This window comes from Platalea leucorodia (genome assembly GCF_965183815.1).
Source record: "Platalea leucorodia genome assembly, chromosome: 7".
Taxonomy (NCBI): domain Eukaryota; kingdom Metazoa; phylum Chordata; class Aves; order Pelecaniformes; family Threskiornithidae; genus Platalea; species Platalea leucorodia.
In genome coordinates this window covers 52,774,177-52,796,921 of record NC_138829.1, presented here as the reverse complement: position 1 = coordinate 52,796,921, position 22,745 = coordinate 52,774,177, and the positions used below count along the sequence as shown (strand labels likewise).

Below are 22,745 nucleotides of genomic sequence, written 5' to 3'. Positions count from 1 at the left end.
CACTTCATGACTCAAGGAGACGAGCTAGGGGCGGATGAAATAGGTGAGATGAAAAACAAAAGCAGACTGAAAGGCGGATGATCTGCCTGATGTAGCTGTGTAGCTGTGATTACATACTGTTAGTCTATGCCCTTTGACTCTCCTGTACTGCCTTATAGTAATTCAATTGCTTCCCTATTTTCTTCTCTCTCAGTGTCCCATTCTTTACTTAACTCTGTTGCTGTTTTTCTTCCATGGTCTCAGCTGAGATTAGTGAGGCAACTCCCCTCACCCAAAGCACACACAGTTTGTTTATTGCTATCAGCACACAGCTTAGCGCCTACTAAACTCTCTGTGCCTTAGAGCAAGTCTTCCCCTTCCATATTTTGTGTACTCTTTGGAGACCCTTTAATTCAAGCCTTTCTTTCTCTAGCCCTCTTTCCTGTGCTATTTCCCTAAATATCCCAGGGCTCTTGCATCATGTACTAGAAAGCCAACTCACTCTTCTGGTGCAATTCAGCGTAAGAAAGGGAGAATCCTAAGCATCCCTTGCTGACTCCTATCTACACCTCAGCCATGCACTTACTACTTTACCTGCAGCCAATGCTGTGGAGTATTAAGGGTCCTCTCAGGTCCTGGGTGTCTCTATAATACCTGAGTTTATTATTTAGCAAATAAGGCCAATGTTATTCTTTCATGCTCACAACCTGTGCAAAACCCTTGACAATTCACAGCCAAGTTCTCTCCGGGCTTGTGGTGATCAGTAACACCTGGGTTCCAGCTCTTCAGCCCTCTTGGATCAGGTGCTTCCTCCATCAGTGGTTCTCTTTCGGTACACTAGGGTGTAGTGGGCATTGAACAGCAAAAGGCCTGAGCTAGCAATCATTCAAATTAACAGGAGCCTTCCTATTGACTTCCAAGGTCTAAGTAACACCAAAAAACCCAGCAAAGAAGATATAAGAAGTGAGGCGTAGTCCTCCATGATTTGGGGGAAAGGAGCTTTCTAATAAGGTAAAAGCGATCAGCATCAAAAGCACCTTGTCTAAAGTGCCAGGATTTTAAGTCTTCTTTTAAGCAGCCCCTCTTATGCAAAGTAAGTGAACACGAAAGCAGGAACATCTGCGAAAGCTCGTAAGCCAGAAGGACTGTCTGTTCTGAATGCTGAGGCCTTCACTGAGGTCACTCTGATCCAACCAAGCCTCACGATCTTGCTTTTGAGAAGCATCTGACCAAAGGCAGCCCAAAAGTTGCAGATCTTGGATTGAGGTTGTGCCAGATGTCATACAGACCAGAGCAAGCTGAGAGCTGCTGCCATTACCCATGTGGCACACATCCTGTAGGAAAGCACTGCCTGTCAGCAGCAGCTAGAATGAAGCCCAGCTTTCTTCTGGCTGTATCAACCTACTCCCAAACTCTTTCAATGTAGGAACTGACTGGAAATACCAAGGAAGATGGTGTTGGATAGGGAGTGTAGGCACTGTCCTGTCCAGGTGCTTCATGTTCCTTTTGTGCTCCTACAGGCAAGAGAATCCACCCTCAACTTTTCCCTGAAGCAAAGCTGAGTAATGGGGCCCTTCCTAGATTGCCAAAGGGAAAGTAGAGCCAGTCCACCATGTGCACTGGAGTGAACTCGAGGAAAAAGGTAAGAAACAGCCACCTGAGCTCTTGCATGCTACTTCTAGGCCCCAAGACAGAATGAAATCAGCAAAATTAGGGCAGTTTCAAGGTTTTACTAACTCAGCAGTGCAGTGACATCCACCCTACAGTCTTCTGTAAACTTGCTAAGTGTGTGGTAGAGCTGGCAGGGCAGATTTCACTCAGTCCCTCAGTGGGTCTGATCTGCCTCTGACTGGAACTTCAAAGCAGATGAGAAATGTCACCTGCTCAGGCTAGTTGCCTTGCTTGCACGGATGGTGACACAAGCTCCAGGGGAGGGGTGAATTCGGCATGCCTTGACTTGTACAGAGAGAGGAATTTCCTTTAAATCATCATTGCTCTACCAGCTGTAAAAACTCAGATTTCTATTTTTGCGCAACACTTCTCCAAACACAGGCATTATATTGACATGTGTAATTAAAATCCACACCCTGGGGAACTGCAAAATTAACCATGCCTTCTGAAGAAGTAGCTTCTAGAAGAAAAGTCAGCAACTCTAGAGAAAGGGCAAACTTTTTCACAAAATTGGGGGAGGAAACAGAAAAAATCCCTTACTCTTGGATTTCTGCTTTCTACCACATGGTGTGTGTGTTTATCTCCTTCAATGCATGAGAAAATGGTTGCACAGCTGCCTGGAAATCTCAGGCCCTCCTCCTCAGTATAGTTTAGTCTCGTTCATCTTTCCAAGTTATCCCCTTTCCACTGACTATTGCACTTCCATCTCCTGGGCCATCACTGCCTGTTATTCTCTCCTGTCAAGGTCACTTACCTCTGTTCTTGTCCCATTCTTTCTACCTTCCCTCTTCTCCTGTTGCTGTCTTACATGTAAGTGCCACTCAGTCTCCCTGTTGTCTCACTTGCTAACTCACCCAGTCTCGTTCCATTTCCAGAACATCTGAAATAGAGGAAATTGGTAGAAGCTGGAGAAACTAAAGCCTTCCAACCTGGCTACAGGACCAATGTTTTTGCTGTCTCTCATAAGTGGAAGTCATTGCAAAGAGACTTGTTGTCCTTCTGCTCTGGGTGAAGATGCTGTGTTCTTATACAATGTGTCAGTTCATAACAAAAAGTCTTGTGCACGCTGAATATAATAGCAGATGAGAAACAGAGCAGAAAGAGTTGGGAGGCTGTGTTCAGCTTGAACCGCAGACAAATAGTATTTCCAACCAAGAATAAGGGTAGTCCATAGTGTCAGCTGCTGTGTTTCTCTCTCTGATTAACAGGTCAAGAAACCTCCATTTTCCACAGTCCTGTGTTCCACAGCTAGAGTGGCAGCATGCACTTCTGCAAACACCAAAATGGAGAAGTGACACTCGCTCACTGGCAGTGGTCTGGCCATTGGTATTTCTCAGTTAAGTATTCAGCCCCATCCCTGCACACTGAGTTTGGCAGCTTAAAGCACTATTGCCACCCTTGCTGCATAGTTTGCTCTTAGAGCATGAGTGACACAGGGTGTCCTCTTACTGCCCCAGAAGCAGGACAACAGCACAGGATTTACAGAGCCTGAGGGAATGATTTGCTGGAGCATAAAATGTTGGCCTAGTGCTGCTACCGTGGATGTCAGGGACGAATCTGCCATTGGCTTATGTGGCAGCTGGTACTATCGACAAATGCCACCCTCGGGCTCTGTGAATATGAGCTGCTTTCTCTGTCCCATAGTAGAATTGAAAACTCCTTTCATCCAGAGCCCTGTGGAGAGGATGGGCAGTAAAGAAGAGCTATCCAGACAAATATCCTTTTCTTCCTAACAGCACTTTGAGATCTGCCCTTTAACCAGACTCCTCCACAGAGGGACGAAACCACAACCCTTTAAATAGAAACTTTTTGTCTACATAGATTTGCATTCAAGTAGAAGTCAGAGAGCCCACTAGTTGTCAGAACCCATCTAAAGCCTCATCCAAAACTTCAGTTGAACTTAGCTTCTTGCAACAGCTTATCCTGTTTGGTAGTTTTTCTCCTTGTTTAAAGCAAAAAATGATGAAATCAAAATCCTGGGAGACCTACTATGCATGACTATCACAGTTTAAGCATCGCTGTTGTGCTTTCAGATACAGTCATATCCAGGCAGTGCAGTGCCAGCAGGTAGAAAGACCATCTGAAAAGAATTTTAAAACTTAAGACACACAACTGAAGTAATGAAACATCCAAGCAAAGAGCCAGAAAGGCACTAAAACGAAGCCTGAAGAGACTTGCCAATGTCAACAGAAAAAATCTGCTGCACACCCAGACTTAACAGGATGGAGGAATTTCTTGCCTAGAGATGTCTTCTAAACAGAAAGTCCTGGAGATGATAAGCTCTGTAAGAGCATTGGTCCTTGGATGGTACCAGCCAACAGCTCTATGGTGAGATGGCAAAACAGATTCCTCTGACGTAACATATGCCGTTATTTCAGAGCGCATTACAAAGCTGAAGTGGACATGGCATTTATATCGAAGTTCAAGTCATCCTTGTTTCAGTGGACATGTAATTCTGCAGCCCTTTAGTGATTCTTCAACTGTGGCGGTCCAGAGTCTAAGGTCAGGCCCTCATAAATGGGAATTTACTCATGCTCAGCTGACTCTGATGTTGCCCTTTGAATGGACACATCAACAATATGAGTTGAACTGCCTCACCCACTTCCACTAATCCCCTCCCTTTTTGATACCATTTTCTCAATGCAAACTGGAAGCAGAGATGACAACTCAGACCTGGTAGAGTGAACTTTGGCTGCAGTGTGAACTGTTTGCCCTGATCACTGGGTAGTATCACCCACCAGGCTCCAAAATCAACATGAACTACATGATCTGATGGGCTTAGATAACATTCACTAACAGCAGACAGGGCAACACTAGAGAAGTAAACCGTCATACTCCAACTACTGCCTTGTGAATTGCAACACCATTCAAGTGTAATATACTCCTCTACCCAAATAAAGGACACACACAGCTTTATAACTGAAATCCCACTTCACTCGTGTACAGAAAAGGGGACTTACGCATGGGCCTAGATACTGTTAAATTGGGGGCTGCTCATTACACAAGCTGTTTGCAAGCACTTGATCATGCCTGCTTGTACTAACTTAAAAGAAGGTACACACTTAAGAGTTTACCCCCTTTCAGGCTATGTCTCTAGCACAGCAGTCTCCTAGGACTGCTGTTAGCACTGATACCTTGCACTGTTCTCAGTCTGTCCTTCAGAACTCTGCCCAATGCTCCCTGGAAAAATTCCCAGAGTGCTTCAGCTGACAGTAGCATTAAAAATCACAGCATGTGTCTGTAGACCTCTTTGTATCAAACATTCAGAGACAGCGCACAGCAGAGATGTAATTGTTGCAGCTATGCTCTTAAAAGACTGTTTCTGTCTCAGGGTATGTCTTTACCAGAGATGACCATCTCCAAGCAGGCAGCTGCAGATCTCACTCCAGTGAAAATAGTTTATTCCCCTAACAGCTGTATAACTTCAAGTCTTTGCTGCAAAATCCACTATTCAAGTTTTGCCCTTAATTTGAGGGTCATCCATGCACAAAACTTCTTAAATCTTTCCACTGGTACATCAAGACAAAGAGTAACACTATTATTAATGCCAGTCACTGCTACGACAGCCTCCCTGCCACACTAGTTTCCCCGGACTGCTGTTGAACAGATACCTTGTGCTGACCTCATCTCGTCCTTGAGAATTCTGCCCATTATTCCTCAGAAATTTTCCGAGAGCAGATCAGCTTACAGCAGCACCAAGAATCACAGCACATGTCAGTAGATGTTTTTGTATCATCAGATGTACTGAGATACAATGCAGCAGAGGCTTAATTATCACAAGGTTAGCTCTGTTATATCCCCTCCTGGTTATTTTTTAAAAAAAAAAAAAAAAAAAAAAAAAGGAATAAAGAAAGAAAGAAGTCATCAGCAAGAAATGGGAAACCCTTCCTTAAGCAGTAACCAGGCTACCGTTTTTTGGAATTTTTCCTGATATAACAAGACACCATGAAGATAGGAACTTTGGCAGCAGTGGTTTTGAATTCCACAACCCCTAATTTTCCTCTGGTTTTCTATGCATGTGTCACTGGAAATATAATCAACTGCTAGGGAAACAGTCAACCTCAAAATAGATATCTAAGCAGCAGCAAGCCTCTGGAAGTTACTATTGCTAGAAGTGAAAGGAGGTTTTCACCAAAGCAGCCCCAAATTCCAGAGTTCACTGATGTCCCGTTTTGCCTGATCATTGTCACCATAGTGACTGCAGGAGCTGCCGCTGAGCCATCGCTCTGCGGCTCGGGACAGAGATGAACAGGACGCAGCGCTGGGAAGGAAGTGACTTGAACCCAGGGACCAGTGATGGAGAGGTGGGCTGTGGGACAGGCGTTGGAAGCAGCCTTGGCGTGCACTGCGGTGGGAAAGGCAGTTTAAAAAAAGAGATCCAAGCATCTTCACTGAATACCAGCCTCAAAGGGCTAGCACAGACAAAGGTGCTGCAATGTTATGAGAGGAGTCAGAAGGTGAAGGAAGAGGAGTTGAAGATGAGGAGCATGAAGGAAGAAGGCGTTCACAGCAACGCAGCAAATGCAGTTTAGCTGGAGCTGGAACAAGCTGATTCATTCCCCTCGACATCGTTTGTGTGGACTGCTCCCTCTCCTGGGGAAAACTTGCCAAAAAAAAAAAAAAAATCACAACCCAAACAATGCACCCACAGAGCTCACAGGCAGACACTCTCCATGCTTGCAAGTTCAAGTTGGAGAAGGCAGGGTGCAAGACCCCCATGCTGCCCTTCCCAGCGTGTGGCTCTGTCCTGGCTAGAGGAGCCCACGGTGGTCAAGCAAGCTGTAACCTCCAGACTCTGGTGCAGAGCTAAGCACTGCTTCAGCCTGCACAGACAACAGCAACACTGTCTTCTCCCTGCTATGGCACTGCTGCCAAGCACCACCCAGACCATCCTCCGCTCTCAAACCAGAGGAGTTACCCAGTGGCGCAGCAGGCTGGGATCCAGGACACAGTGCTTGCAAGCACTTTTCAGAGTGAATGCTGGAGTGGAAATGCCTTTTTTCCGGGAATTGGACAGAGATCATCAGTTCCAGTCATGAGTGCTGGTAAGGACTGACATTTTTAGCCATAGAAATAAATTTCAGAGCCTGTGGGCGAGGAGAAGGAAGGACAATCTTGAAACGTACTCTCATGGTGAGAAATATTCCCCACCTATGTACCCTTTACTCCTTTAGGATTCCAAAGTCCAGTTAAAATCTTCACAATGAAGCTAGCTCAGAAGATCTTGCAATAAGATTAGAACCAGCTAGTGAAAAATGGCATGTTACAGCAGCCAGTAAATATCCACATGAAGCAGCCCTATAGAGGTGAAAGGCTCTGCTGAGCTTAACAGCTCATGAGCGTATACCATAGTGGCTGATACTGGTGTGCAGCTAATGCCCCTTTAGCCTCTTCCTTCTGAATCCCTGCCCAGTTGATGATCTCTGGTGTAGAAAAGTTGTGATTTAAATAGGCACAAATAAATATGAGAGAAGAGTTATTTCCATTTTACAGAGGGGAAAAGGGGGACAGGTTTGCCTGTAAGCAGGAAGCAGTGGCAGGGCTGTGAAAAAAACTGACACTTTCCAAATCCCTGGAGTTTGGCCAAAGTCATCCATCTTGTCTAGTTGCACGTGTCATGCTAGCTTTGTGAAAGCTTTCATCCTGGTGATGCAAGGATGAAAAAAAGCCTTGCTTGATTCTTAATAGTCTATGAGAGTCATCATATGATACCACGTTAGGCAATCACGCAATCAGCAAAGGCCGCAAGACATACAGCTATTCCTGTTGGCTTTACAGTTGCTTTCCAGAGCCAAGACTCCTCCTTCTTACACCATTTTGCAGTCAAGTGCAGCAGCAGTCATGCCTGCCAAGCACTGGGAAGCCATACCATAACAGTCAGGCCCTGTTAAGAAGCACATCAGTTTTTTGTCTACAGGCGCCAATAAGAGAACCATAATGGATTTGCAAAATCTAATTAGCCTAAATAGATTCTTACTGACTGCAACTGCAGCTGCTTGGCAACATAAAAGGGATGCAAGTCTCACTTTTACAGATATGCTAGGTTTGTGGGGGAGGGGGAAAGAGCTTTTCCAACAGATAAAAAGGAATGGAGGAAAGTTACTGCTATCCTGTGTCTTCTACAAGCTAAAAGAGGAGAGGTCTTCTAATTATTTTACTGTTCTAACTATGGGAGTTATGGTTACCTAATTCAAGACTCATAATACATACATAATAGTTTGCATAACTAGGAAAAGTCCTTGTCCTGAGGAGCTTATAGCTTTATTAGACTTACAGGCTTTATTAGGCTTGTAGCTTTACTAGGTGACAGTTTACTAGGTGACAGGTAGTGTCATCCCTGTTTTACGGACAGAACACAAATCAGGAGCCAGACTTCAAATGCTTCAGTGACATGTAAGGCAAGTCTAGTAAGGCAAGTGTGAAGGACATGCAGGAACAGGACAAATAATAAATATAAGGTGGAAAAGTTCAAGACTATAAAAAAATAATATCCCTTGCAGCCTTCCCTGACCAAAGCAACCAAGCAGTCCAATTCCCAGGCACTCAAACAAACTGCTCCTTTCCTCCTGAGACTGCCATCTCTGCTGCTGGGGCTGCGGCATGGGATGGTAGCCAGTGCCTTGGACTCCACAGCGCACAGCCCTGTGCTTTGTCACCAACCCACCACTTACCAGAGATGGTGAATGCAAGCTGGGTGGCTGAGGTGGGGGTGCAGGTTCCCTTCTGCCTCCCTTGGCCTGCTACTTCTGGCAGAGGCATTTCTCGCAGTAAGCTCTGGAAAAGCTCAGCTCTCAGGGCCTTTACCCCACTGATATCTATGACTGATTAAAAGCATCTACACATGCTTTAGATTTGGCAGAGTCTCCTATCTCCTCACCTTCCTTTCTGTGAGACAATTTGACTTTCTGGAACACCCAACCTAAGCCAGACTTTCAGAGCCGATCAGCATTTGGGTATTGTTCTGCTCTCTTTTTCTACAGAAGTAAAATTCAGATTCTGGGGCCCAGTTCAAGGGCATACAAACAGCTTTTAACAGCCAGCCAAGATTTCCTGCATCTCTGACCACTGTTGTCCCACTGGACTAGCCAGTCACCGTCAGGGAATGCTTAAACCTGCACAGAAGGCAACGCATCAAGTCTTTTCTCTGCACTTTAAGCAGTGTTTAGGAGATCAGTACTATTTCAGAGTCTGTATGTTCCCTTAAGGAAGCCAGTTCACATTTCTGTGCCCCACTGCCTCCATCTCTTTGCCACTGTAACTCTGACCTCCTTCATAGATTGTTGTGGTGCATGGTGGATTATTGCTGCGTTGTTCTTGGCAATCCTTGATCCAAAAAAGGCATGGACAAAAGTAAGAGTCCTGAGACTTAACCCCATGGTTTCTGTGAGAGCAGCAAGCCAGGGCTGCAGAACAAAGAAAAAGGGCGACAGCCTGGATTGAAGGAAGGCCAGGTAGTGTTTGGCTACAGCTCCTTCATAGTTTTCATTAAAACTTTATAGAAATTAATCTCCTAGGTCAGTTTAGATAATACATACCTTGCAGTGTGGGGGAGAATATCAAGTAAACCAAACATAAGAGTTCAGTATTGATTTAAAAGCACCGCATAGCAACAGAACAGGCCGCGGGCAACTTGTTCTCTCTTGATTTTGGGAGCTCTAAGACCAGCCAACAACCCCTCCCCCCTAAGAATGCATACAGCATTCCTGAGGCAAGTGTTAATGCTGGACCTTGACCAAGAAAGGATTCCTACAGACTCAGCGGATGAGAGGAGGATGTTATGCTGCTTGCCTCTTTCCCCTCTTTTCCCCACGAGCCCCATTCCTCCTGTACTTGTGCTTCCCCTTGTCTGAGGACCTTTAACAGAGTAGCAAGAGGCTACCAGAAGGATGGGAGGCACAGCAGCACACAGAGCCTGCCTGCCCTTGGCAGGAGTTATTCTGACTAATGGAAACAGCAGAAACTCGAGAGACAGGCATGGAAAAGGCTGGAAAGTGCTGAAGGGGGAACCTCCTCCTGGTGGAATGCAAAAGGATTAAAACTAGCAAGAGCACAGCTGCATTCAGCATCAAGTTATTCCCCGATTCCCCTTGCCGAGCTCTGTAACTTGGATCGTTCCCTCCCTCCAGATCACTGCTGACTAGTTGTTTTCTTCCCCCAGGTATCATTCAGATGCACTTCTGGGTTATCACACAGTAAAAAGCAATAAATGCCCGAACAGTTTATAACTAATAGGTACTGGTTTCTAAAAGGGAGGCTGCAGGGCTGAGAAATTCCTCTCTTGGAATGTGAGTGCCACCTTGTGCTAGGAACGGTAACAGTCAATGGATAAAAACCAACTTGTCCAGAAAATCAAACGAGAGAAGGGGGGCAAGAAGCCATCTTTGGAGCAAAGCTGCATTAGGTATTTTGGCTTTTGGAGATCTTTCCTCCTGGTACCAACCAGCATCACTCTCAATATCCTGCTGCAGGGTAGATTCTGCTTGGGCTACAGTGAGCAGCTCTTTGCAGATATGCTCTGACCCCAAACAGCAGCATAAAGCAGCAGCAGCATAAACCCAGCCATGTCAGACCTCGGATGTAACCGTGCATGAACAGCTACAGATGGCAGGTGTCAGCTCTGTCCTCAGCACGGACAAGTCCAGGAAGAAACAAGGTGTCACCTCGGACAGTAAAATTCTGCTGAGTGTTACTGACATCTGCACTGGAGCCTGGTTTGCAACAGATAAGCCTGTAAGTCATACAGGTGTGGAAGATGAAACAATAAAATGCAACAAGCATCTTACAGAGCAATTTCCAAATGCAAAATACTGCTATCCTAAACCAATATGCAGGTGAGAGAAGCCAGCTGGCTTGCTACAGGAAAAGAAAAGCAGGATTTGAGTTTCTTATTTGTTGCTTTAGAATTCACTTTGAGGCTTTTACTCTAAAGATGGGTTAAGTTTCATCTGGTCAAATTGTATGAGGTGCCTCAAATGAACTTCTGAAAATGCCTGCTTCTCTACACTGATTTTTAGGGGAGCTTTAGCATAGTCAGCCTCATGGAAATGTTTTTTTGTTTGTGTGTTCAAAAATGGGACGTAGTTACTGTATGAAAATACATTTCAAAGTCAGCCTGAAAGATTTTGCACTGCTGTTGATCAATTTGGGTTTAATCTTTTTATAACTTGGAATATTTTCATAAGTTGGCTATAGACTTGGAGACAGTATTGCTTTGAGTTTTATTCAATTCAGTGTTCTTCACAAACTTAAGAGGAAAAAAAAAAAAGCAGCTTCTGGAAAATATTTCTGTAACAAGGTAAGAATTCCTTTGCAAACACCTTGGAAAGGAACAGGGTGCGAGTATCCTGTTCATGAAAACTGCTCACAATCAGAATCCAGTAACCTGAATTTTGAAGTTAAGACTACGGCTAGGTACTCTAAGGATTAAAACACAAGGACAATACTGTTTTCTGTTAAAGCAAGAGTGATAAACCCAGGAAATTCAGAATTCAAGTTATGTTCAAAAGAAATCTGTTTGTGCCACAGAAATGCAATTAGAGCACACAGCTCTTATCCCAAAGGGTTTTACACGAAGCATAATTCCAAAGCTACACATCTAAGCAGTCCCTCTGTCTCCAGCAAGACCAGAGATGCATATAAAGGTTACCCTCTGTGTACATACTCACAAGGCTGAGTCAAACTGAAAGAGCTAGATGGATAATTTTTCCCCTAGTGATTAACCATCACAACTGCGTGTGGGCAGGGGGAGTACGTCTTGGCTTTTCTACAGAAGGTAACATCACATCCTGAAGGGGGAGGGAGGACCATCAACTGAACCTTCAGAGTGCTGAAGGCAGAGAGAACACCATCAGACTTGAATTTTGTCTTCCACTTCCCTCTCCCAGACTCCGGCCTCCTTTGGCATTTGCAGCACACGAGCTCTGATGGAACAGGACAGATGAATGTCATTAGTGATGTCACCCAGTTCAGCAACTAAGGGGGCAAAGAGGTGCCCATGTTGGTTCCCAGCAGAAGATGCTGCCAGTACAACCTCACCAGAGATGAAACTGCACTACAACTGCACAGGGGTGAAGGTCTCAGTTTGACTGAGGCAGTGGTCCTTAAGGTGGTGCCTGGCACCGACCATCCACATCGGCACATGGACAAACATTAGCACCTACTGGGAACCGTTCAGGGTTCTTGCGGACTGCTAGCTCAGCAGTCCTAGACACAAGCTGTTAGGTGTTTTCGTCCAATCTGCAGACACCTCTCTCCTCCCTCTGTAGATGTGCCACTTCTAGGGCAGCAGCTACATCTTGCATGCAGGTCAGCTCCATGGGATGGAAGTGTTATCTTGGAAAAGCCCTTAAAGAGAAAAGCTGAAGACAGAGTAAAACATTAAACTCCCAGATGGAAGCAATAAGCAGGGAGCAGGAGGACTGCGTGACCCAAATATTTCCCAGCAGGGACGTATACCATTTAACTGGATGCTTGATGCCATTGATGTGGTATCCATGTGCTCTGACGGACAGAGCTGCAAGAAGGGGTATGTACATATGAACAAATCACTGATGGCCTAATAACACTATCCATAATATTTGATTACAACACTTTTACTGACAGTGTAATTACTGCCCAGCCTAACAGAGAAGCATTACACACAAGCAGGCATGAGACAGCCATCAGCTCAGCCCTTATCTAACCTGTGTGTCCTCGCTAGCCAACAGCAATCACTTTCCCTTCCTTCCTACCAAACACTCCTCATAGCTCTTCCCTCTTGGGGTTTCCCCCTCTTCAAGCCTCTCAGAGTCCTGTCCATCCTGACACACCTTGTATGAGCAAAGCTGTAGTGGCTCAGACCAGAAAAGGTCCATCTATCCCAGCATGCAATCTCTGACAGTGACCAATAACGTAAGACTGGCACACAGGTAACAGGTTCACACACTCCTTTTTAAGAGTAACACTGCCACTGTTTCCCCACCACTGATTGAAGCTCAATGGTGTAAACTCACTCCCTGTCAAGTGACTATGCTTACAAATACTACCATCAGTGTTTCGTAGGTATAATTACAGCTTTATAATTTGTCAATAAACCTAGGAAATATTAGGAAAAAATGTGTATTTTTTCTACAAAGAAAAACTTTAAGTTTTGGGGTTTTTTAATAAAAAGATGAGATGCTACATTTCAGTCTTTCTTCAAACTTTCTTGAAATGTTCAGAACACTTAGTATCTGAATTCCTTAACCTTTCCTTAACCCTTCTCCCATTTACTGCCTGCTATTTTTCTTCTATCTTAAGCTCACACTTGATGCTATTTGTATCTACCAAAATAAGTGAAACACACACATATGGTTACTTTCACCAGAAGTTACATTTGTCATCCTGTGCTGTAAATTAAAAGTAGATATGCTAACAGCTTTGGGCTTTTTGCTAGAAATCCAATAAACCTGAAAAGATTTTCATTTTATTATACAACATATTCCCCAAGCTGGAATCCTTCCCTATTAGTCACTTACCCCAGACAGCTGAATCATCTCTGCTACTCAATACCAGCCTCAGAATTCAGAGTTACCTTCTAGAGAAGAGGACTTACTCTAGGCTTAAACCCTATGCAATGCAGCATGGAACAGCATGGATTTGGGGGTGGGGGGGTGTGAAACTATTTTTCCACTTGATTTTACAAGACTCAATTTCAATATAAAAGTTAACAAGGCAGCTGAGAGAGGACAGGAAAAGATAAACTGTGCCTCCTCAAAACATATCCCTTCCCCGCTAACAGAAGAATACAATATTTTTTTATTTCAAAATGGTTTTAAATGAAAGCCAGCATTCAGAAAATGCATGGGACATCTACAGATTTTTAACAACTCAAGATTTTAAAAAACTCATGTGTCATTCAGCTATCAACAGATACACAACTTTGAAAAAATAAAGAAAATACATTGAATTTTCAGGAGTGATTAACATGACCTCAGAAACTATGTTTGGTCCCGTATTTAAATAAGTAGTTTGGCTTCTAGATTTCACTGTAGATCTAAAATAGCTGGACTCTACATGACTTTTCTGCGCCATGTCAAGAAGAAAACTTTCAGAAACATTTAAGTCACTTAAAAGCCCAAATCTCGTTCTTAAAAGTAACTGTAAACCCTGTCTTACTGTTCATACTGAAGGCATCAGCACAGTCTCTTCCTTTCTAAGAATGTATACTTTGAGGTCACACCCAAGGCTGGATCTCAAAGCTTGCTGTTACTTCTGAAGCTGGAAAGCGTTATTCGCTGAAGCATTAGTGGTTTGGCGTTACGGGAAGGTAATCCCTCCTGGACTGTAGCCTCCTGTGACTGGATGGGCCATGGTTAATCTCTGGCTCTGAAACATTTTGGGCAGGCGTTGCACTTGAGCTACAGGAGAGGACAATCTCTGGATCTGGAAAGACTATCTTTCTGTCTCAACATCCTGTATTATCCAAGAGATTCTGGTAACCCTGACCATGAATTACCCAGCAGTCCTGTCCTAATGCTGTATACACATGATTTATGCAAATACGAGTAAAATCATCTATCCAACACATTTCTATGATTGTCATTCCCCACCTTAGATCTACCAGTTTACAGCCAATTCTATTGTAAAATGTTGCAGCCACACATAGTTCGGAGAAGAAAAAGCCTATAAATCTAATTACAAAATAGAACTGACTTCTGATGAACATCATAAAGCATCAGTGGAAAAAATCTATGGTTTGTGGGACCCATTGATAGCTCCACACTTGACTGAAACTCACTACCAAAACCATGAATCTTTGTTTGTTAAGCTAAAACCATTCCTGAGTAACACTGTTTAACTGGCCCCATACCTGTTTCAGTGCTGACATACCTGTACCTACAACAAGGATTCCTCCAACATGACCACCTAAGCTATTGTTTCTGTCGCAGGAACTGTTCTGATAAAATTTCATGCAAGGATGAATCCAAGTAAAACTATAGTTAAATCAAAGGTAGTTGCCTGGGAAGAAGTAATAGATTTCCTTTGCCTGTGGGGAGCAGGAGTAACACTGAAAAAACCACGTATACCTTGCAATAATAAAAATATTCCATGGGATTAGTGTAAATAAGGTATGTGAACTGAAGAAACCAGAAAAAATACCAGCCAAAAGCAGACATGAATACATACTTCACAGAGTACCTTGGGTGCATTTAACACATAGTGGCTGGCAGTGTAACTGAATAAAGCCAATGCATTGTGAACAACAGAGTAACACTGTGAATGACAGCAAGCTTCACACAAGCGAATACCTGAGCATTCAAAGTACATACAGAGACAACACCTAATGCTCAACAAAATCATGTTATTCTTGCAGAGAATCCACAGCAATTTCAGACACAATTTTTTCAAGTCCCCCTGCTTGCACCCTATAGCTGGAGTTACAGATGAGGTAGCATGCACGATTATGTCAGAAGGGGACTCATTTCAGACAATATTACAGTAACATCTGACAATCACAAGCCTCTGCTGCTTGCAGAAGCATTGCTTCTTGGCACAAGCAATTTTCCAGAAATTCCCCAATGTCCAGGGAAACGTCCCGGTACATGTGAAGCAGGAAAGGCTTGATTCTTATTTGGCTATTTCCAGTCAAATCACTCCTCCTCAAATAAATGTAAAATACCTTTCTATATCACTCCAAAGAGACATGAGAAAGGTTAGACTGCTTTATGCAAGGCAGACAGAAACATATCGAGTAATCATCTTTTCTGTCTCTCTGGGATTGACACAAATAGTATCCAATAGGATCAAACTGCCTGCAATGTATTTTGCAGCAATTTTACTGTACAGTAAGTCTATGCAAACTTCTGAGTAGAGCACTTAAGAGTGCTCCCTCCCCCATATGCTCACTGCGTTTTTTTTTTTCCCCGGGAACACTCACAATTCCGTAACAGTTTTGTGAAGAAACTGTTTATTTTTGTCTTATGAAGAATCAACACCTTTGCTCCTACCCTATTAACTCACCACATCAAAAGTGCAAGTCAGCTAACAGTTACATCTGCTACCCAAATGTTCAAAAGCTCATGGTAAACCCCTCCTCAACTATATGGCAGCTTAGTATACACTGCCTGTGCCAGGATGCTCACAAATCCACAGCCAACCTGCCATTTTCGTGGTGGTTGTAACGTTTCCTTTTTAGCCTCACAACCTGTTACACAGAACACAAAACTAGCTGACAAAGCCCATCTGTAATGCGCTTCCTCCAATTCTTCAGCCCGCTAGAAGTTGTGCTGTGGTCACCCTGAACCTACCCAGCGGTTGCATCTTTTCGCAACAGTATCCTGGGAAATGAGAGACAGAAAGCCTAGACAAGGTCCCTGACAGTCAAATCACTATTAACTTCACAGTGCTTTGTGATCTGAATTGGACAGCAAGAAACATCCCCAGGTTGTCAGGTTCTCATACATGCAATACAAACATTCATCTTCCCCTACTACTAAGGTCAGGCAAACATCACGATCTGCCAATTCACATATAAGTGATGAAAAAAAAAATTACTTTCTGTGGCAGGGGAAGGACAGAACAGACTGGGATCGTGCAACCTCTGCCTACCTCATCAATTTGGTGGAATGCATTTCATTATTTTCAAGGCGTCTGCAACACCAAAAATCTGTGTAGCAGGACATGGCTATGGACCTGTCCACCCTGGAAATAACTAAAAGCTTTTGTTCCAAATCCTCCAAGACAAGAAGGCTGTTCAATGCTCAACAAGAGCAATCCAGAGTTCCTGACGCCCAAAGTGCTACCTGTACTTATTTCCGCATCAGAGAAAAAGAAAAGCAGCTCTCATTAAGGGGTTGGCTGAACTACGAGTTAGTAGGAACATCTACTTCAGGAAAACAGCTTCTACATCTAAGGGCAGGATTCTCTTGCAATTTTTTCACCACTTGTTTCATCATCTGTTTTTATTGCTTGATGCTGGTTTAGCAAGCCCTAAACTTGCTCCTGGGCATACTGGTCAGTAAATACCAACAATGGCTGGCAATGTTTACTTGCTGCATCAACACCCTTTTCCTCAAATGCCCAGGTGAATTATGTTTCTGCAAACCAATCACCCCCCACTAGAATGACCAAGACTGCCAGAGGACCATTCAGCATGAGTTTGCGAGCAGGAGCAGCAGGGAGACAGAAAAGCTGCAAGAAAAACTGACTATGGAGCAAAGTAGGGGAACTGGTATCCCAGAGCACATGACAGTAATAACCTATGAGGCAGTGAAGAGAAAGCATGCAGATGCTCTCTTCAGCTCTTCACATCTTTCACTGATACAGCCACATACTTGCAGGGCACATCACCCAGTGAAAATGCGAGTAAGTTTTTGAGGAAAGAGCTGTATTACCATTATTTATCATCAACTGTTTGCTGGTAAACTTCCTACTACAAGGCAAGCCCTTAATAACACAACTATCTTCCCTGTAACCCAACCTTTAATAACCCATTTTTATATGATACAGTACAATTAAAAAAAACCCACAAGACAACCCACCAGAGCTGACTCAGTACTCAAAAATGTCAGCATACTTACCAAAGCTTTTCTGTTCAGTCTTCCGCAAACTAAAAGCCCAGGTCTGACAGGAAAGACTGTGCATTACATACAAGCCTACCCATATTTAAAAAGTATATACACTCTGTACATGAGACACAGCTGGCCTTTAACAGAGACTGGACATTGTAAAAACAAAGTTACAAACATTATGTTTAATTCTACACTCAATTCTCTGCTAAGAATACAGAAGGGAAGTGAAATGAAGGCAGATTCCACCATCTGATTTGCAGTCTAACAAATTACTGAAATGCATTTGGAAGGATTTCTTTGAAAAAATTCTTCATTTCTGTGAGGGTCAGAGAGATGGGCCAAACCATTATGATCAGCTCACACGCAAATTCACCCACCCATTCCCACTAATGCTTTCACAACTGGGTAATACAGTGGTCACAGACCTCCAGCTCTTGCTCTTCTGGGCAGAGAGGGCTGGAGTTGACAGGAAAACACTATGCAGCAAACAGTGGATTCAACTAATCCAACAGCACACGTTTTATGACGTGACTTGCTTCTAGACCCCTAGATACAAAAACTCTAAACCTTAATCCATGGTTGAGTAAAAACACAAATACCATAGACCAAAGTGCTATACAGTTATGTCAACTATGACATTTTAGACCTGTTTCAAAGAAATGGCTTATAAATGAGCCAATCTATACATACAAACAAGTCCATTGTGCCCAGAAGTTTCCTAACATTCTTTATTATAAACAAAAGACCCAAAGATTGACCTGATGCTCCTCATTGTTACGAAGCAGATTCTGAAGTGTTAAGTGAACTATGTATGAGCAAAGAACTCCAACTGATGCAGAGTTTAAAACTAGGTTTACAATTTCCTATTTTATTGGCATGGATGTATTTCTAAACTTAAAAACCCTTCTGGCAAGTTATCTCAATTTCTTATGACAAAATTTCTCACAACACACAAATATTTACAACATATACATATTTTTTCAGTCTTTTACAACTAGTTCTTAAAAGACAAACAATTTATAGGTTACCACAGAACAAAAGCTGTGACTTAGTTGTTTTTAATTTCATAAAACTATCATAAGTTAAAGTGAATAGATTTTCTTTAAATTCCTTGTAGCATTTTACAAGTGCAACAGAAAAATATGAAGAACCAATTTAGGATAGCTGCAGTTCATTGGATAAATGTTGCCCGTTGTAATCACATTATTTCACAGCAAATTCTTGAAAAAATAAGCACCAATCATTCTTGCAAAGAACAATTTTATCTAAAAGTATTGAAAAGTGTTAAATACAAGGTGTTTAATTTACATAACAAGCAATAAATACACCATATCCAAACTTTTATTCTGCATACTGCTACCCTTGTACATATAATGTACTAAAAAGTCAGCAAATTGTCAACACCTTTTCATTTTTTTTCCTCTCTTTTTTTAAAGAAATCAATTTGACTTCCAACCAACGGTTTGCTACTATAACAAAGGCCACAAACAGTACGTCTGGGACAGCATACAGTGTTAAAACTGACAAACTCCAAGGGGGAAAAAAACATCTAGCAAATAAATCGAAAAGCTGTAGATCATTGCTGGTGATAATAACATATACTAGAAAACCTTAATATGCTGCTACTATGATTTTTTAAACTGTTTAGTCAAATATTGTAAGAGCAAACTAATGCTCTTACTGATCAAAAATAATTACGTAGCCACACTGTATTCTCATTGTCCTGCATGGAAAGATTTGATGCAATTTCATAACTTTGCTTGAGCCTTTATTTTACAACAGAGCGTTACCTCTAACTCAGAATTGCACATAAGAAGGCTATTAAAAAGTACAATAAAAATCTGCACAAATCAGACTTAAGAAGAGTCAGTATGCTGTACACTTTCTACAGTATTATGTTGATAGGTGAATAAACAATAAAGAAGTGCTGCCACTAAGTTTTTCAGAAAGTTCTTCAGTTGAGGAATAATCAAATGGAATTTTTGTAGGGGTTTTTTTTGTTGTGTTGGGTTTGTTTTTTTGTTTTTTGGGTTTTTTTGTTTTTGTTTTTGTTTTTTTTTTTTTTTTAATTATTTTTTAAAAATGACATCCAGGTCAGTTTAAGACCTATAAGCTTATGCATTGAGCCTTAAAGACTGATCTTCTCTCCTCCTGGAAGAAATATCAATATCTATTGAATCCTTGCCAACAATAAGCCTTAATCTCTTCGCTGGAGGAAGAGGAATAAAGTCATCAAATTCATCATCATAGTCATCTTCCTCTTCATCATCCTCTTCTGATGAAGATTCATCTGCTGTTTCCTCTTCATAGTGACCATAATCATCTACTTCCATTCTTGACTCCAAAAGGGAGAGAGTTTCACTACAACACATACCATTTTCATGAAGGTCCTCAGGGTATGTCCCTCTGTTTTCTTCCTCTCGTTTTAGCTGTATTTTTAATTTTGTTGAACTATTGCCCGATCCTGAGTTAAACCCATTATTTAGCTTTGCTACATATAAATTATTATCTTTTTCATGGTCTTTACTTAATTTGATGCTTATTTTCGAAGAATTCATTCCATCGCTTTCTTGGTCATTTGCCTTGCTACTGCTATCATGGCGTCTACGAAGAGTCAGTTTAGGGATCCCAGAGCTATTTTCAAGGATAAGTTGTGCATCATACCTTGTGATTCGTCTTTTCTTTTTACTTTTTGCAGTTCTAAAGCTGTCTTTTGCTTTAAAATTGTCAGATGTTACAACAGAGCAGCCACCAGATCCAGGGATACAGTCTTTATAGCCGACAGGTGTGTCCACCACATTATTCCTCTCTCCGAGTTCTGAATGAGAACTAATCAAATCTGGTACTTCATTTTTCACAGGTGTATTGTGCACAGTATCAGTTTCTTCTGTTTTTGCAGATGGTTTCACAAGTTTTCCTTGTCGAGATTTCTTTTTTGACATGCCTGCATCATTTTTCTGGCACCTGATTTCCCCCTTATGTGATGGTCCATGAGCCACGTCATTTTTGTTTATCACATGAGACTGCTGCTCTAAAATGTCCGATTGCATTCCGGTCAAATTATTCTTATAGCTATCCAACATATTTGGTTCAAGCTTTATGTCAGAGGTCTCCTTCAAATTCATCCTTGTTCTCATTGACCTCCTTGTTATGTATGTGCAGGGTGGTATATCACCATGCTCATGAGCACCTTTCACAGAATTCAGTTTATGTTCTCTTGCTGCATGCCTTGTTAAGCATCCACTAGAGACTGCAACTTTGACTGGTCCCTCCAATTCTTTATCCTTTTTAATGGGCAAGTTTTTATACAAAACTACTTTAGGCTCTTTGAGAACTAAATTTCCCATTTCGAGCTTTCTAGAAGCATTCTTTTGCTCTGGCCTTTTGCACTGATTTCTCAACTTTATCTTTGAAAGTAAAGGCTTTGCAGGCTTTTTCAGTCTCTTTGGTACCCTGGAATTATTTATATGAGTTAGTTTAGATGAGGTAGAATTTGATGATGCTGGAATTCTTGATATAGACTGTCTTGTTAATGTTCTGTTTTTGCTGCTCTTTTTTACGCCAATTGAAGATTTTCTGTTAGCTGTAAAAGAAAAAAGTGGTTTTGTTACGACACTGCTTTATTCCGAGTTTTCCGCTCCCAAATACTGTAGTTATTTTATTTATTTTAAACACTTCATCAAAATCTGTGAAACAGGCTAGACAGTATGCAGTAAGGAGCAAGACTGCTTAACTTGCAACTCAGACATGAAAGGAATTATCAAACAAGTCAAAAGTACACCCGAATTCCAGGTACACTTCCCTCACTGCACCCAATATACCAAGTTTGTTTTTACTGAATTTCTTCTTCTACTGATCCATCCCACATTATCCACAGTTTTTACTGAGTAGTATTCCAGCAAAATCTGAGGATCAGCATGCTCCAGTATTAACCCCAGAATTTTTTCTACAGGGGAAGAAAAAAAAACCCCAAAACCTTAACTACTGTAATGGTTTCAGTTTCAGGTATCTAGTTGCCTGTCACCTACTGTGGTAAGCAAATGAGTTTTGTCTGCCCAAGCAAACCTGCAACTCTAAAGCTTTGTAATTAGAGATCATAAGAGGGTTTTGAGAAGTGGTTTTTTTCTCCTTTTTTTTTTTTAAATATCACAGCAGCAAACAGGAGCCAAACAGAACCATAATATTTTATGTGGCTCCAAACCTCTTTGCTAGTTATGTCGAAGTTTAAGTTATTTATATTTTGCCTATACTGAGGGTGGCAGGGGTGGGGAAGTGGGGGAAAGTAAACAAATAATACTCACTACTCCATGAAAAGAAGTCTCTCAGGAGCACCACAAACAGAAATCCCTTCCAATTTCTTCCGAGATTACTAACTGTGCACTTTCACTTCAGAATAAGTACCTGAACTATCAGTCCTGGATGTGGAGAGGGAATAGCTGCCCAATTTAAAGGATCTCTAAAGGAAATTACTATTTGTTTAATAATCTCTACTAAGAGCAGTTTTTAACTGCTTTCCTACAGAATGTAGATAATTCAAACTGTTTTCTTTCCTAAACCATTCTACTGCATGTGATAGTCTACCATATTTTGAAATACATACATTATTGACAGAACTTTAACTGACATGTTTAGAAATATAACACTATTTGCTTTTGATATCAAGAAAAGAAAACAAAACAAGAACATACCACCTATTGTTCCTGAAACACTTAAGGAAAACCGTGACTTTGCTATTTAAATTGCCTTCAGATTCCTGAACAAATTACAGTTCTAAAGACCAGTATCTGAGATGCATCTCAACACTAAGAGAGGAATTCCATCACAGTGAAAGTTGTTCATGTTTTTATGAAACCTTTAATCCTGCACTCCAAGCTTTTCCCCTTACTTACTTGCATTAGCTTTTTCCTGAGTGGTATCTGCATCAGTGTTAGAGCTGACGGACTGGCTGTCTGAATTTTTGCTGCTGTCACCCAACTTTTTAAGTCTGTTCAATCGTTTATCTGTTTCTCTCAGTCCATATTTACTATTAATCACAGGAGTAGGTGCTGGCAATCCCACTCTTGATTTAAAAGCACCAGTTCCGCGTCTACAAAGAAAAAGAGGACACAATGTATTAATAACTCTTAATAGAAACTTAGAACTTTGATTTATATACAAGGTTGAATCCCAAGGATATTTGGATAAACAATACCACTGAATTTATTAGCATTTTGTGGGCTGTTTTAATGAGATATCTATATACTTATCTCATTTTAGTAAGATGTGCAGAAAAAACTTCCATTTATTTCTTGCAAGAAGAAAAACTGCAAAAGTAGGTCTCCCTTGCTTTATGTCTATTTTAGTACTGTTTCATAGTCAAATTATACAGTTGAAAATGAAATATGGTAGTTCAAAATACTACTTATATTGCTTAGATAACAACTTAATTTTTTCCTAATCACATCAGGCTAGTAAAAAACCGCCAGCTTCAGTTACAATGCTTGTTACTGCATCAGCAAGAGTTGAAAAGTACAGAAAATGGAATAAAATTATCACATAGTTCTGTGTTCCTTTGTAACTGAAAGA

At 41.7% G+C, this 22,745-nt stretch overlaps 1 protein-coding gene across 4 annotated transcripts in view; it reads right to left on the bottom strand.

Annotated features, from left to right (window-relative positions):
• Window positions 1-17,519: 17,519 nt before the first annotated feature.
• The window catches only part of KMT5B (lysine methyltransferase 5B), a 32,478-nt gene continuing 27,252 nt past the window's right edge, over window positions 17,520-22,745 (bottom strand). For 2 of the 4 annotated variants that reach the window (XM_082316978.1, XM_082316977.1), the window contains exons 9-10: window positions 22,070-22,266; window positions 17,529-20,763 (exon numbers count right to left, since the gene is read on the bottom strand). In XM_082316978.1, coding sequence (XP_082173104.1) covers window positions 19,295-20,763; window positions 22,070-22,266 — 1,666 coding nt within the window. In that variant the 3' untranslated portion in view covers window positions 17,529-19,294. Of the gene's footprint in view, window positions 20,764-22,069; window positions 22,267-22,745 lie in introns of all 4 variants that reach the window. The other 2 variants (XM_082316980.1, XM_082316979.1) reach the window with 2 other exon arrangements.